Source organism: Andrographis paniculata, unplaced genomic scaffold, assembly GCF_009805555.1.
Source record: "Andrographis paniculata isolate CXL003 unplaced genomic scaffold, ASM980555v1 Contig95END, whole genome shotgun sequence".
Taxonomy (NCBI): Eukaryota; Viridiplantae; Streptophyta; class Magnoliopsida; order Lamiales; family Acanthaceae; genus Andrographis; species Andrographis paniculata.
In genome coordinates this window covers 33,586-50,215 of record NW_026137634.1, presented here as the reverse complement: position 1 = coordinate 50,215, position 16,630 = coordinate 33,586, and the positions used below count along the sequence as shown (strand labels likewise).

General features: G+C 35.4%; 2 protein-coding genes across 5 annotated transcripts; both read left to right on the top strand.

The window, feature by feature from the left end:
• The first annotated feature begins 2,307 nt into the window (after positions 1–2,307).
• LOC127243286 (protein SPA1-RELATED 2) lies at positions 2,308–11,177 on the top strand. 4 transcript variants are annotated; one of them, XM_051263228.1, is made up of 9 exons: positions 2,308–2,879; positions 3,418–3,510; positions 3,719–3,776; positions 5,165–6,708; positions 7,655–7,812; positions 8,308–9,103; positions 9,309–9,455; positions 9,630–10,010; positions 10,085–11,177. In XM_051263228.1, the coding sequence occupies exons 4-9, from the start codon at positions 5,209–5,211 to the stop codon at positions 10,313–10,315; spliced, it is 3,213 nt and encodes a 1,070-aa protein (XP_051119185.1). In that variant the 5' UTR covers positions 2,308–2,879; positions 3,418–3,510; positions 3,719–3,776; positions 5,165–5,208; the 3' UTR covers positions 10,316–11,177. The 4 variants fall into 4 exon arrangements, with proteins under 4 accessions (XP_051119185.1, XP_051119187.1, XP_051119184.1 ...); XM_051263227.1 differs by lacking the exon at positions 3,418–3,510 and having other exon boundaries at positions 2,309–2,879; XM_051263229.1 differs by lacking the exons at positions 2,308–2,879; positions 3,418–3,510 and adding an exon at positions 2,888–3,027.
• Positions 11,178–12,705: 1,528 nt separating this feature from the next.
• Positions 12,706–13,537, top strand: LOC127243483 (uncharacterized). Its single transcript, XM_051263526.1, has one exon. It carries the CDS (start codon positions 12,980–12,982, stop codon positions 13,412–13,414), a length of 435 nt encoding a protein of 144 aa, XP_051119483.1. The 5' UTR covers positions 12,706–12,979; the 3' UTR covers positions 13,415–13,537.
• Positions 13,538–16,630: the final 3,093 nt, after the last annotated feature.

The following is a 16,630-nucleotide window of genomic DNA, read 5'->3' as shown; positions in this document are numbered from 1 at the left end:
ATATCTAAATTATAAATATATTATTATACATACAATTATTTTATACAAAAATTTAAAAACAAAAATATCAAAATATGTAGAACACTTTCATTAATTAATAAATATAATATTATTTTTTAATTTATTACAAAATTTCAAATGCCCTGTTCAAAAGAGAGGGATAAAGTATTTTTTATAGATTTAGTTGAACTCATCGAATGAGCTTGGATCAAATCCAAATGTTTTTTTTTTTTTAACTGGTTCAGTCTTGGGGCTGCAGAGCAGATCCAATAGGAGTATTTTTTTAATTTAATGGGCGGGCACTTCATTAAAAGAAAATAATAAACTGATCACAATCATAATAATAATAATAATAATAATAAGAATAATGAAGAGGGAGGTGGGGTGATGATATACAGAGAGAGCAATTAATTAGGAGGGGTGACGTGGCAGGAGAGCGGCCAATAGGTGGGCGAGTAGAAGTTGCGCCCCATAAAGCAGCCACGTGAAGTGGCCAATGGGATCGGATTCTTATACTCCTATTACGTGGACGCCTCTTCGCCACACACATTCAGATACAAATACAGATACAGATACAGATACAGATGTGGAGTATATTACTAGGATCGATCGATCTATAGACTATAATTCATAATACCACCACTCCTGACTCCACCCATCCACGTGGTATTTTATATTATCTTTGTTCCTTCACTTTTATTCTAGGATTTTAAAAAACAAAAAAACTCGCCTTCATTAATGAAATCTGCAATTGCAATAGCAGTGTTTTAATATTATCATATAATAGTATTATTAATACATTGGGAGACGATTGAGTAATTACTAGTGTCATCCACAACATACTCTTTTCATGATACAATAGAATTTCAACGACATTTCTCTAATTTGAAACTGTCAAATAAAATTTATGTGTGTATGTTTACACCCCCTGAGTCTGACATTGTTTATCACGTATAGTTCAATTAGAGAAATCCCGTTGAAATACATATTTTAATTTTTTTTTTATAATATATTGTACTCCCTCAATTTCGGATAAATTGTTCAACTTTAAAGCATTCATTGTTTTTTTTTTTTTTAATGAAAATAATCATACATTAATACCAAAATACTTTTTACAAATATAACATTACACATACACTTATTTTTTTACATAAAGTAGAGATGTAAAAATATCAAAATCTCTTATGCAGTTTCACTGATAAATAAAATACTATTATTTTTTAATTTACTGCAAAACCCAAGAGAGAGTATTTATTTATTTATAATTAATTTAAAACTAATTTTATAAGCAATAAAGAGTTTTAAATATAAAAAAAATATTTGTTTATTAAATAAAAATATAAAAATAAAAATTTTTTGAGTGCGTAATAGATTATAAATTTAATTAAATTAATTTTTATATTTAAGATAAATAAAAATTGAAAATAAAAAAAGAATTATTGTTTTACAATGTTTGTACAAATAATATTTTAGTGTTGATAGATCTCGAGTAGTAAATATAAAATTTTATCATTATCACTATTTATGAAAGATAATTAAAGATTTCAAGTCTCCAATGCTTTCAGGTTATCCGTCATACATGGTTGCACTTTTCAACAGTGATTGCGGATTTTCACATCGGATAAAAAAAAAAATGATTAAAAATGAGGTGGAAACAGAAGTGCCTAAAATGTTGTGTCAATCCACCGAAATTGGTTACTAAACTCCAACCTTAACCATCTCCCTCCTTTGTTTCGGTCTTGTTATCACTTAATTTTGTACAATGTTTTAAAAGATTTAATACTATTATTCAATAGTATTAAATTTTAGAAACATATAAAATCAAATGCACAAAATGATACTCCTACTATTTAGCTCCGTTATAATACTATTCTATTTTATAAAACATCAAATTAAAGTTTAATATCAAATTTAAACTAATAAACATGATTTTTTCAAAGTGTTAATAATTTTATTTATCAATAAGATTTTATTTTTTTAAATTATTATATAAAATACTTAACATAAATATAATAATAAATATCTTTATTTTATTATTTTAGCGGAGTCTCATTTATTATTCAATATTTAATTAATTTTCAAAAATTTTAAAATTTTATATTTTAGAATAACTTAAAAAATAAATAAATGTTATTCTTTCTATTAGTTAAATTTATTTTTATTTTTTCTTTTTAAATTTACTATAAAATCAACAAATCGATATACTCATACTCTTTTATTTTTATTAATTTTTAATAGAAAAATATATATGTTTTTTCTTGACTAAGCTAATTTTACGGATGAAAAAGACTGAGCAGCCAGCCAAAGGAAGAAAAATAAATACTACTATAAAAAAGAATAATAAAAGCGAGAGAAAAGGCAAGGCAGAGTCGAGAGCAGAGGTTGGGGGCCAACCAGATTGAAGATTGAAGATTGGAGAAGATTGAACTGGACCACCACCACCAGCGTCAGCAGCAGCAGCAGCACCACCCAAAACCAAAGCTTTCGCTTCAATCTAAACAAATACTACTAGGGAGTATTTGATAAGTGGCTGCAATGCTTCTTCCGACATCCCGATTGACGACGACGACGATACACGGCCAACACTAAAACCGATCACCCTGCCTGCCCCCCCTTCCTCGTTCTGGGTCGACATATTCTTGCGCAGATATTTTTTCTTGCCATTTCAGGCTCATCCCATAAATCCAACCCTCCCCCATTCCGGAATTCACGCGCCCACTCCCAACTTTTGTCTCTTTCTTCTCCTTCCTTCTTTAGGGCTTTCTGATTTCTGTGGCTCACGATTGTCCCATGTAGATTCCCCTCCCCTTTCAACCTCTTTGCATTCCTGGTTGCGATTTGCTTAGATTGCGAGACTCCTTTGCCCGACCGGACTGGAGGTTCGTATACTTTCTTTGCTTTGGATGATCGTCGCCTTAAGTTGTGATTGATTTGTGTTCGATGGACGGCTCAGGAGATTAGTTTGTTGTTATTGTTATGTTTTGCTCTATAGAAGGGAACAACTTCAAGAGTCTCTAGTGTTTCAGGGTTCGTCTTGGTTTCCTCTCAAAGTTTGCTTTTTTATTTACTAAAGTATTCGTGAAATGCCCATGGAGTTTGTCGAGAAACTGGAAACCGTCTGAAAATACGTGATCTCTTTCCTTTTGATTGATTGATAATTGGTAAAAAGCGTATGACTTTAGAATTTAGATGTTTGTTTTCCTATTGATTTTTTTGTTTAGATTTTAGTCCATTTATCAGTTCTTTTAGTGGTTATGCTGAATGATCCAAGTTCCTCCACACTGAAATTTTCATGTGCATATATGTAAGCATTCATCAAGTTCTGCCACTCACCGATGGTTGTCATGCTTTTACTTTGTTAGATGAATTAAAATTAAACAGTATGAAATATTTGATTTCTCAAGCTTTTATGAATAGAGTTTCATCTGCACACGAGGGATGACTTAACAAGATTTATGTACCTGCAATCATAACATAAAATATAAAAGGGTACATGCCCTTAGTAGCCAGGTATCTAAATTCTCCTTACTTGTCAGTGGCTTTTATTTTCTGCAAATTATTTGCTTATTCCGCTATTTGTTGCTTCATTTGTTATTTTGGGTTTTTAATTGACATCACAAAATTATGTAATCTGGCCTCAAGCTTGAAGTGTTTCTCGGTATGTAAGATAGATTGATTTGAGCAAGATTCTGAAGAATTTGTTTCTCTTCATCTTCAGGCCAGCAATGCCGACTATCTTGTTATGGATTGTGGATTTTCTTGTGGTCGAAAAAATTGTAAGTGGCAGATCTTCTAAAGGACTGAGCTCTAATGCGATTATTACAGTTGGAATAATTTTGTTTCTAAAGTTGTTACAGTACAGTAGGAAATTTTGGACGTTGTTTCTAGTGATACTGAGATAAACACTTCTTTTTCTTTTAAGAATTGTTGACAGCAATAGTATTCAATGTTGGGGATTGGTGCTATTGCCGCCAATATTAAATCTTAAAGTTTTATCTGTCTTCATTGATGAGTATATCTAATAATTAATCTGCCTTCATTTATGAGATCTATCTCATGTTTTTAACCTACTGCAGTTAAAATAAAAGTTATTTTTTATATTTTTTAGTTTTTGGAATTAAAATAAGTGTCTTAACCTCTGAAAGTACTGCAAAAAATGGCATGAGATAATATAAAAGTAAAGCATCTAAATACTACACCAGATTGTCTCCTCTTTGCTCTCAGTTTTCCAGTTAGGATGTCATCTGTTAGTCAAATCACTTAATCTTAAAACATATCTAACTCTCCCTTTTATTTGTTTATTTTTCTTTGCATTTTTTCCTACACAAAAATATCTCTAGACAAGATTGCCAATTTGTTGCAGTAATGGTGGTTCTAAACCCCGTAGATAATATAATCACCAAGGGAACTTCTTATTCTTTTGGTCTTTCGCATATTATATTATTGCTTTATTGGTTTTGAACCCTTGATTACAATTTTGAGTGGGAAGATGCGAATAAATTTTTTAAGTTTGTAAATGGGCATGATTTTAAAGATAGGGTGTTTGTTGGAAGAATTTAGTCACTCTTGGAATGAGTGAATGTGTGATTTGAAACTAAAAATCTATTTGCATTTCGTATGATACTAGTTGTACAAGGTGAATTGCTGCTTTATGTGTGCAGCTTTGATGAGCTATTACAATAGCACACTATTCATGTATTCTAGTAGGTCATGCGGTTTTAAATTATATGGTGTGTTGAATTGTGAAAAAGTATTTAAACATGTCTGAAACAACGTAAGTATTGTTTTTATTATGAGAGAGTATTGTTTACTCATCCTTCCTATTTTGGCTCATTGTAATTTTAATGCATAAACTGTTTAGACTTTATATCGGATATATATATATATATATGAATTGTAAACTTTATCCCATACTATATAGGGTGACAAAATCAAACTTTACTCTTTTAGTTCTTGCAACCATGATTGCCGTCTTCAGAAATCTGAAGCAATGGATCTTGGGCTAATGCCATTGTTGTATTTCAAAGCCAAGTTGTGAAACCTGGGTTACTCTCTTGGCTGCTATGGCATTTTAGTATTCTTGCTATTTATATGAATGCGAAAGTCAGAGCTACTGAATATGCGGATCTTGTATTCTGACAATGCGTTATTATTCTTTTCACAGTTAATAAAAACTCTTCTTAATTAGATGAGAATAATTAGGATATCATGGATGAAGCAATTGGAGAAGTAGCTGAAATGGTTGATGACACACACATACTACATAGAGAGAATGAGTTCTCAGTTAAACCCGGCAGCTCTAACATACTACCTTCAAATGAAATGGTCATGCCTGGCATGGATGTATATCCTGAAATATCAAAGAATCCATATTCTGACATGCTAGATTCAAAAGACATAGATAGACTTGGTTCTTCTGAACATGCGAGTGCCAGTCCTCGTTGCGTGGATGGTAATGGTATCATGGTTGAAGAATTGACTCTGAGAAATTATGATGGTGATAAGATGGCTATAGTGGGTACTTCGGGCAATAGAGAGCGGATGCAAACTAGGCAAAACCAGTGGCAGAATTTGTATCAGATTGCTGGTGGATCAGGAAACACCACTCTTCGTGGACAAACTGGGTACAAAGGAAAAGGTCAGGCGACTGGAAATGCCTGGGAAGATGGGGACAAAAATTTGTTTTCTGCTATAATCGAACAGAATCAGCCGGTACAAAATTACAGTCATGGTGCTATCATGGGCAATTTACTCAACAATGATGATAAAGGCACTCCAGGTGATTGTTTGTATACTTCTACGGGTATCCGGACAAAAATTCTGTCGAAGTCGGGGTTTTCGGAGTACTTTATTAAAAGTACATTGAGAGGCAAAGGAGTAATACATAAAAGCCAAACTCTCAGAGGATCTGGTGAGTCGTCTTTGGAATTGGATCGCCATAAATTTGGCATTGCTGGCTCTACAAATGCTGTTGCATCATATGGTTTGACTGCAAAGCCTGTTTCACCCCTTTCCGATGGTTTTCATGAGCCATCAATTACTTTTGCTTCTAAGAGTGTTGCCGACGGCATAACATTAAGAGAATGGATAGAAGCTGGAGGAAAAATGGCAAACAAAGTGGAGAAAATGCGGATATTCAGAAAGATCTTGGATCTTGTAGATTTTTCTCATTCTCGAGGTGTTGTTCTTCAAGGAATGAAGCCTTCCTGCTTCAAGCTCTCAGTTTCTTATCAGGTTATGTATTTGGGATCTACTATTCGTATTGGGATCCCTGAAAGTGCCACAAATCGAGATACCCAACAATTAAATCATAATCGGAATGGGAAAAGGCCAATGCATCAAACTATACTTCCCCTGGACAACCACTCTTCAAAGAAACAGAAATCCGGGGGAAATATGAACTTTCAAAGATGGCCTCAATTTCCATCAAGGTCTGGCGTTCGTACTACATTTGCAAATGTATCCAAAGCAGATTCTTTTGGTCATTTGAGTCCCAATGATGTAGAAGACGAAGGGAACAATTCTAAACTGGAATTGAAGAACCAGATCAAATCATTTGGCCATAATGTGCCTGATTCATCACAACCAGCAAGGCAGTCTATGGATTTTATGCTGGAAGGAAAATGGTATTCCAGTCCGGAGCTGTCAAATGTGAAGAGCTGCACCTTTGCATCAAACATCTATTGCTTAGGGGTTCTTCTATTTGAGGTCTGTGAAATACTTATAATCAAATAAATTGATTTTTGTATGTTAATCTGTTAATGCTCCTGTTGACTGAAAGAAAATGTTAAATGCTGTAGTTAAAGCATATCACTATATTCTTTATTGGAAATTGTTATTCAATCAAAGGATATTGGTCAATGTGTTGTTTCAAGTGTCTTTAGGTTTAATTTAAGCGCAAATAATTATCAACTTCATGCCTTATAACTTGGAATGAGATTAACCTGTTTTTCCCCTGGTTATATAATGATACCGTTTCAATGTCTAATGATATTAAAACTTTGTCAGCCTGTTTGTTCAGGTTTCTGAGGTTGTGAGAATGTGGTTTATCGTGCAATTACAAATGCTACATACAAAACATAAACACACATAATTTGTGTAGATTTAGTTCAATAATTTTAGGTGGGTTTATTCATATATGATTTTGTAATGGTTCAAATTTGTAATAGGTAGTTATTGGTTTTATGGTTTGTACACACAAACAAACACATGTATGAATGTCAGCATATAAAACACTTGTTTATATGTTTGTTTTACTTTTATAAATAGTGATAACATTTTCCTGTTTGTGTTGGTAAGAGGTAGAGGTAGAGGGAGAGGGAGAGACTATAATTGTGTTACATCCATCGAAACACTTGTTTATATGTTTGTTTTACTTTTATAAATAGTGATAACATTTTCCTGTTTGTGTTGGTAAGAGGTAGAGGTAGAGGGAGAGGGAGAGACTATAATTGTGGTACATCCATCAAAACTTGTCATAAGTATACCAAAATTTGAATTATCTAGTAGTTCTATATTTATGCTTTTATGTGTGCAAGTGATGGCTATAAAACACTCAATTAAATGTGTTGCTTTCTTCTTAATTTCTTCCTCCCTAAGCCATATAATTGACACTTTATTCTTTTGATACTTGTGTTGTTGGCGGTGCTATCAGTTACTTGGCTCATTTGATTCTGGAAAATCTCATGTTGCTGCAATGCACGATTTACGTCATAGGATTCTCCCACCTAGTTTCCTGTCAGAGAATCCCAAGGAAGCTGGGTTTTGTCTTTGGTTACTTCATCCCGAGCCTTCACTGCGCCCGACAACAAGGTATCATCACAATTTCTAGTCTCCACACTGCAAGTTTTCTTCTCCCAACTTGTTATATTCCTTCCCTTATCCCAATCTATTGGCAGAGGATTGAATATTGCCATCTTAATCTGAAGATGTTGGTAATTTATATTTTATAGTTGGCTGTGAAGTTTTGCAACACGACCTAGCAACTTAATGTGGCCTAATTAGAATAATGTATCAACTTGGGAGCAGTTTTTGGATTGAACTGTGCAATCTCAGTTGTGGATCTTTAAATCACCTTCTGTGTTATTAGCTACTCTGCTATTAAAATTTGTTCATAGCGAGAAAACAAAAGAATGAATACTAGTTCAATGAGGGCATTGTTATGAGGAGGCAAGCATATAGAGAAATCCATATGTAGAAATAATTAAATTAGATTAAGACAGTTTGATTGTTTTTCATATTGGGTATGGGATCATATTTTACTAATTTTGAAATCCATCTAGTAACGGCACTTGAATTGATTGCCAGGGAGATCCTACAGTCTGAATTTGTTACTGCAATTGAAGAATCACCTGAAGGTGAGCTGCTGTCCTTGATTGATGAAGAAGATGGGGAATCGGATTTGCTATTGTATTTTCTTTCATCACTAAATGATCAGAAACAAAAGGATGCATCCAAACTGGCCGAGCAAATCCAGCATATAGAGGCTGACATTCAAGAGGTTGAGAAGCGCCGATTGAAAAACTTGCTTGTTCCATCTTCCTCCTACCGAGAGTCTCTGCCTGCACGTGGGATCAGCTTTTCATCTGGTAGCAACACAGGTGATATGGAGAAAAGGTTGATGGGTAATATGAGGCAGCTTGAAAATGCATATTTTTCCATGAGATCCAACATTCAGACACCGAGCGGTGATCTTGTCACTCGGAGAGATGGAGAACTGTTGAAAGGCCGTGATAACTCAGGTACCATGGAAAAGGAATCTGCACATAATAGCACAGATGATTTAGGTGGCTTCTTTGATGGTTTGTGCAAATATGCCCGGTACAGCAGGTTTAGAGTACGGGGGGTATTGCGCAATGGAGAATTCAATAATTCTGCAAATGTGATATGCTCCTTGAGTTTTGATCGGGATGAAGACTATTTAGCGTCAGGAGGGGTGTCAAAGAAGATCCGAATATATGAATTCCAATCTCTCTTCAATGACTCCGTCGACATTCATTATCCTGTGGTTGAGATGTCAAACAAATCAAAGCTGAGTTGCATATGCTGGAATAGCTATATTAGAAACTACCTTTCTTCGACTGATTATGATGGCGCAGTCAAGGTCTGTATTAATATGTGTTGCTCATTAGTGTGCATAAGCAAGTCAATTAATTTGCACTGGCTTAATTTAGTAGATAGGCTTTTTGGAATAAAGCATTTTTTATTTTTTATTTTTTTATTTTTATTTTTTTTCTGATATTAATGTACGTTACTGACTTTTTATAGTTGAGTTTCTGATGCAACTAACTTACTGTTGATGGGTTTAGCTATGGGATGCATCGACTGGTCAAGAGTTCTCTCATTTCAGTGAGCATTCTGAAAGGGCTTGGTCTGTGGATTTTTCCAGTGTTGATCCCACAAAGCTGGTCAGTGGGGGTGACGACCGTTTGGTTAAACTGTGGAGCATCAACCAAGTATGCATGCTTCATCTCTATGGATCATGATACTTAAAAATCTTCATAATCAGTGATGTTTTTTCAGTTACTGGCTACTAGTGTTGGACATAAATGGATGGTCTTATGTTTTGTTGTGATTCACAAGTAAATTTTCTCCTTCATCTCCATCTTTGTCTTTGTCTTCTGGTGCAGAAAAACAGCTTATGCACAATCAAGAGCAATGCAAATGTTTGCTGCGTCCAGTTCTCTCCTCACTCGGCTCATTTGCTAGCATTTAGCTCTGCTGATTACAGAACATACTGCTATGACGTACGCAAAGTTTCGGTACCTTGGTGCGTGTTGGGGGGTCACAAGAAAGCAGTAAGCTTTGCCAAGTTCTTGGATTCAGGGAGCATTGTTTCTGCATCTACGGACAACACGCTGAAGGTATGGGACCTGAAGCGAACGAGCTCCAACAGTGTGTCGAGAGATGCTTGCGTGTTGACTCTTAGAGGGCACACTAATGAGAAGAACTTTGTGGGGCTATCAGTTGCTGCTGATGGATATATAACCTGTGGGTCGGAGACGAACGAGGTAGGTTGGTTGGTTCTTCTAGTACTTTTTGTTTTCAGACAAATTAGTAGAGTAATTGAAGGGGGTGGGTGCAGGTGTATGCATACTACAGGTCGCTGCCAATGCCAATCAGCGCGCACAAGTTTGGGTCAGTGGATCCCATAACTGGGAAGGAGAGGGAGAGGGAGAGTGATGTGCAGCAGGGTGGTGGCGAGGACGAGAGCGGGGGCGGGCAGTTCATCTCCAGTGTGTGCTGGAGGCACAAGTCAAACATGGTGGTGGCCGCCAATTCATCTGGCTGCATCAAGCTTCTCCAGATGGTTTGATCATCTATCTCATTTGATTTGATTATACTACTATTACTATTAGATTAGATTAGATTAGATTAGATTATATTTACTACCATTGTTATTGTTAATAGCAAGCAGCAGCAGCAGCAGTTGAGTATTAATTAATGATCTCATTCACATCATCATTCCTGATAGATATAGATAGATAGATAGGTAGATAGATATCCATCCTTGAGGATGTGGTGTGAGTGTGGGTGTTGGTGTGGGGTTTCCATTACATTTTCGTTTGCCAATTTTTTTTTTTATTATTATTTCTTTTATACTTTCTTTTAGAAAAAGATTTATATATATCTATATGGATATATATGCCAAGAAAAACATATATGATGATGCACTGCACTGGGCTGCACTTGATGGAGAGAGAAAAAAAATGTGTGTTGTGCCGTGTTCTCTTCTCTTCTCTTCTCAAAAAAATGACAGAAGCGGAAGGGAGGGGACACAGCACAACACAACTCGAACTATATATGAATTTCTCAAGAAGGAAAGGAAGGAAGGAAGGAAGATCGATTTCTCAAGAAGGAAAGGAAGGAAGGAAGGAAGGAAGGAAGGAAGATCGATTGATATCCTTCTCTTATATGCATATGTATGATATATGTACGTGTGAGTTGGTTCCGGTTGCGGTTGTTGCGAGTGATGGTGTTCCCGTCCGGAGGTGTCTGTTTGTTTTCACACCTCATTTAATGTTGAAATTGTTAGTATAAACATATACTCTCTTCCTCCAATAGTGCTGTTTATCATGTCTGTTCGTCTCAAAATAATTGTCTTATTTTTATAAATAATCATCTCACTGTAAAATTATTTTTATTTTTTCATTATTATTACACATCATTACTTTTTATATTAATATACTCACAAGGGCAAAAAAGTCTTTTTATCTGTATTCTTTTACCACTATCAATATAATATAATACTTTTTAAATTCGATGCCAAACACAATCCATACTATAATTCTGGAAAGGAGGAAATTTAAATATTGGTAATGTTGTAGCTTTGATTACATTGAAAGATAAGTTTAAGTTGTATTGGAAAGATGGTTGGGATGATTTGTTGAAAAATATGAAAAAAATTATTTGAAAAAGATATTTTTGTTTCGAAAGATACTATGCGTTGTCGAACGAAATTTAATTGAAGAAAAATCAATGGTCAACTAAAGATTTATTTTCATTTCTTTATGGGTACTTTACACATTTATAGCTACACATATGTGATCTTCATTTATTTTATTAATAATTAATTAGTTAGTTTGTTTGTTTGTTTTTTTTTTTATTTTATCATTGAAGATTGTTGATCTCATTGCAGAAGAGATCGATAATTGTTCAAAATTTTTTGCTATCATTGCATGTCTTGATCTCCGAGATTCATTTACTAGATTTGATGTTGGTAAGTTACTCGGTTTTGCTAAATTATATTAAGATGATTTTGATGATTTGTTGACCTAGGAATCCAAGCAGTACATTGTTAATATTAAAAAAATTGAGTGTGTTTTTTTTTTTTTTTTCTTTAGAATATCGGTGATTTTGTAAATAGCACGATTGAAATAAAATGATACATTGTTTTGAAGTTAGTATATCGATTTGCTGAATTGACATTGATTTTGCTTACTGCAATAGCCATTGTTGAGAGATCTTTCTCCGCAACAAAGATTATAAAAAATAATTTGCATAACAATATAGGATAAGAATTTCTAGCGAGTAGTTTACAGTGCTAAAAGAATATTTTTACAAAAGTCGAAAATGAAATTATTTTGCATTATTTTAAAAATAGGGCAAAGTCTAGTGATTCAACTGCTGAATGTATAATTTTAATTGAACAATATTTAATGTTACTTGCGTTAGAATTTATGATTTTTAATGTTAATAATATCTTATTCCGCGTAAAAAGAAAAATGTGCTCCTTAGTTAAATTCCTGGGATATATAATTCTGCCGGTGGATATAAATTAGTATATAAATATGTACTGCGTTTTGGGGGATATCATAACGTGTGTATTAATTAAATAAAAACTTGGCAATAAGTAAGTTGTGTGTCTGTAAAGATCACTACTCTTTACTTACTACAAGATCATTTCATATATAATTGTTATTACTTCCATTAATTAATTATTTGTATATATACATATACATATACATATATATATATATATAAACATAATTGATTATATTTATGTACGTTTGCATGTACGTGTCAATAGCCAATCAATTCCAATCAAACACAAGTAGGAAAATTGTAGAATCTTCACCAATATAATTAATGATGGTGATATATAATAATACATTGCACACACGGCAAAATATATATAACACGGTCATGGATTTAAATTCCAAGTTCGTTAACAGTGTATTTTCGGACAGCAATTGCAAGTCTCACGTCAAAATATATAGATTCAAATTTCAGGTTTGTTATCAGTGTGCATTTTCGAGTAGCGTGTATTTTGACGTAGACATTGATTCGAATCTGAAATTTGAACCCATACCTCAAGGTTATACGTCCAACCTCCGCACACCACATATATTCGTTCTATAAAAGGGAGGTGAAGTGAAGCACGAAGCATAGAGCATAGAGATTAGAGAGAGAGAGAGAGAGTCCAAAAAGACATCAAGTCAAATCGGCTATTATTTGCACATATATATATATACTTAAAATGAGCAGCAGCAGCAGCAGCAGCAGCGGAGGATTAGCAGGCAGCCCTAACAGCATCAGCTCTGGTTCTTCTTCTTCTTCTTCAGGAGTTAATAATAATACTGTTACAGCATGTGGAATAAAGGGAGTAGAAGTAGTAAGCAGGGTGGGTGGGGGGTTGCAGGAGGAGTTCAGGATGCCATTGCAGTACCCGCGGTACAAGAAGTGGGAGTACGAGGAGATGCCCGAGTGGCAGCTCGACCTTCTCCTCGCTCAGTACGGACTTCTTCCCTCATGGTTGTTATTATCATTATCGGATGAGGATCACCACCACCACCACCACCATCTTCTTCACCGGAAGCGCCAATTCGCCATAGGTGCTTTCATCTGGCCCCCCACCACCACCACTACAGCTACTACCCACCACCAACACTCCAGCTCCAACATCACCAGCTAGCTACCTATCGAGAATATCCATCTATTTACATGATCTATATCTACTTCTTCTGCTTCTCTTTATCAATAGTTTGTATGTTTGTGTGTCTTGTTTCTCAATAAAGGTTCATGGGTACAATAATAATATTAATCTTGCCTATATCTATATAGCCCTTAATTGATATATACCCATATATTGATTTTATATACCTCCTCTTTATTTATTCATTTATTTCATCCAACAATCATTTACAAGTTAAATTGAATAATACTATATGTTATAAGCTAGCTTGCATCATGCACGTCCAATACTGAGAATATATACATTTTATTATTTTAATTATATATATCTTCGATTTTTCATCCATTTAATTACCGATAGATGCATGTAACCACAAATATATATATATATATATACATGGATTAAATTAAAATACTAATGTAAACAAGTAAGGATCGATGCATAGATAGGATAGGAACAAACATATTATATAGATATTAGATATTATATTTATTGCAGTGAAATGGTAATTGAATAATCATTATACATATATATATATATATATATATATATGTACAATGCCCTCCAACGGTGGCAACTTTTACAGGCCAACAAATAACAATTACACGCACGGTACTTCCCAGTTCCCAGTTCCCCATTCAATGTGGCACTCACTCACTCCCTCACACTTACGAATAATATTCATATTGACCACTCCGTCTACTCGCTAATGTCAATGTCGATGGCAATCAACAACTCTCTCTCTATCTCTCCCACTCTCTCACACACTCTCTCTCTATATATATAAAGAAGAAAGAAGTAAAGAAAGAATTAATTCAACTTTAATATTGCAACTCCAAATGATCATTCGACTTAGGAGGCTGTTCATGACCGATGATTGAATTGAACCTCTTTCTAGACTTTGTCATCAAACGTATACTAAGGAGAGAGTCGGTATGTATGTTGGTATGTACGTTCATATATAGTTGGTGGGATTTGAAGCCCGATTATATCCTAAAATCTAGGGATATGATTTGGATATTATATTTTAGATATGATTTGGATATTATTGTCAAAGGCTTAGGCTATATCCATGTATTCACTTTAACATGCGCCTGCGTATTTTATAGTAAAATTCTTGGCTTGGCAGCACCCCAAGACGTAGATCATCGTGATCGAATTGGGTTACCAAATTCTTGTGTTCTTTTGTCTTTGTTATCTCATCTTGATTTTCTGAAAATTTTCGTAACAAGTGGTATCAGAGCCTGGTTTGTTGGTAAGGTGGATTGGGAGGCATCGAATATTGATTGTTGTTGTGGGAATCCCTTGTGACTTGCAGAAGTACCTTGTGTCGAAAGTCTCATGGCAGTGTTGGGTCGGTCCCGGCTGGTAGGTCAGGCAGCGGGTCCCTTTGTGATAGGCGGTGCAAAGGTAGGCAAAGAAGGATAAGGGTTTCGGCAAACGCAGTGGATGAGATATCCGATGTGCTCTCATATCAAGTGAACCTTGGTTTGTTTGTGGGAGTCAAGATGGGTGATCGTCATGTTGTCAAGGTATTCGATGGTATGAACTTCGGTTTCTCAAATATGCAGATAGAAGATTACATGTATGGTAAAGATCTAGTTGCGATATTGAAGGAGAAATCCGAAGACATGGATGAATCCGAATACAAGAAGATCGACAGGAAGACGATGAGTACGGTTCGACTAACCCTTTGGGAGAATTTCTCGACTGGATTTAGATTTGAGACAAAAGGAAAGGGTGAAGATCAAGAATGGTCAAAGTTGAAGCCGAAGAATAAGGACAAGGAAGATGCAAGTTAGGTGGTATATTGGAACTGCAAGGGGCACTTGAAACGACAGTGCAGGGCACCGAAGAAGGATCAGGGTTCAGCAAACGCAACAGAGGAGATATTCGATGCGCTGATCTGAGCGTCATCAGTCCAATGGAGTCATGGATTTTGGTCTCAGGAGCGTCATTCCACTCATGCAGTGATTCGGGAATCATGGAATCCTATACCACAGGTAATTTTGGTGTTGTCTATCTTGTAGATGATGAGACACCGAAAATTGTAGGTAAAGGAATGATTTGAATCAGAAGACCGAATGGTGGGGAGTGGAGATTGGATGAGGTATGTTAAAGTGGAAGATGAAATCACTTCAAGTGGGAGATTGTTGGGATATGAAGCCTGATTATATCAGACAACGGCTTTTGGGTTATGGAATAAACTGTGTGAGAAGTACCAAAACAACTCTCTCACGAACAAGCTATATCAGAAGCAACGTCTTTACACCCTCCGGATGTTCGAAAGTACTCAGGTAAAGGATCATCTTGATACCTTTAACCGTATCATTCTTGATCTTCAAGGAGTTGAGGTTAAAGTAGATGATGAAGATCAAGCCCTAATTTTATTGTGTTCACTACCTGGTTCATATAAGAATTTTGTAGATACTATGCTATATGGTAGAACTACAATTTCTGTTAATGATGTGAAAGACGCCCTTATGTCCAAAGAATTGAAAAGAAAGATTTCTCTGGAAGAGGGTTCTGGTTCAGGTCTGTTTGCAGGTAGGGGAAGACCACAGGAGAGGGGTAACGGGAATGGGAGGTCGCGTTCAAAATCAAAATCCTCTAGCAAAGTTAAGTGTTATCTTTGCAAGGAGAAAGGGCACGTTAAAAGGGATTGTCCACAGAAGAAGGGAAATACAAAGGTTGATTCTAGTAACAGTGGCAGCAGTGCTGCTGTGGTACAAGACAGTTCTGATGATGGGGACTTTGGTGAAGTTCTGACAGCTTGTAGTGCTAGTACTGCTAATTCCTGGATTATGGATACCGGTGCTTCTAACCATATGACGTTCTCTCGTGATCTACTCACTTCTTTTAAGGAGTGGAATGGAACGGTGAAGTTAGGTGATGATAGAGTTCTAGCCATAAAGGGGAGCGGGATAGTACAGATAAAATTGCATGATGGTACTGTCAGAAAATTTGATTGTTGGTATGTTCCTGAACTCAGAAAGAATTTGATTTCTCTTGGCACCTTAGCCAAGAATGGTGTAAAATATCATGGTGAAGGTGAGTGGGTGAAAGTCCGGAAAGGTGCTCTGGTAATGATGAAGGGAAAACTGCAACATGGAATTTATTTTCTTCAGGGCAGTTCAGTGATGGGAACGGCGGCGGTATCCCAATCCTTGGATAAACATGATGACATGACAAATTTGTGGCACCGTCAATTAGGTC

What these genes read in the sequence shown, in the direction of transcription:
- LOC127243286 (XM_051263230.1), top strand. Translation starts at nt 5,209, where the DNA reads ATGGATGAAGCAATTGGAGAAGTAGCTGAAATGGTTGATGACACACAC. An exon ending in TCACTGCGCCCGACAACAAG is followed by an intron (nt 7,813 to 8,307) that starts GTATCATCACAA and finishes ATTGATTGCCAG; the next exon opens with GGAGATCCTACAGTCTGAAT. An exon ending in GTGGGTCGGAGACGAACGAG is followed by an intron (nt 10,011 to 10,084) that starts GTAGGTTGGTTG and finishes GGGTGGGTGCAG; the next exon opens with GTGTATGCATACTACAGGTC.
- LOC127243483 (XM_051263526.1), top strand. Translation starts at nt 12,980, where the DNA reads ATGAGCAGCAGCAGCAGCAGCAGCAGCGGAGGATTAGCAGGCAGCCCT.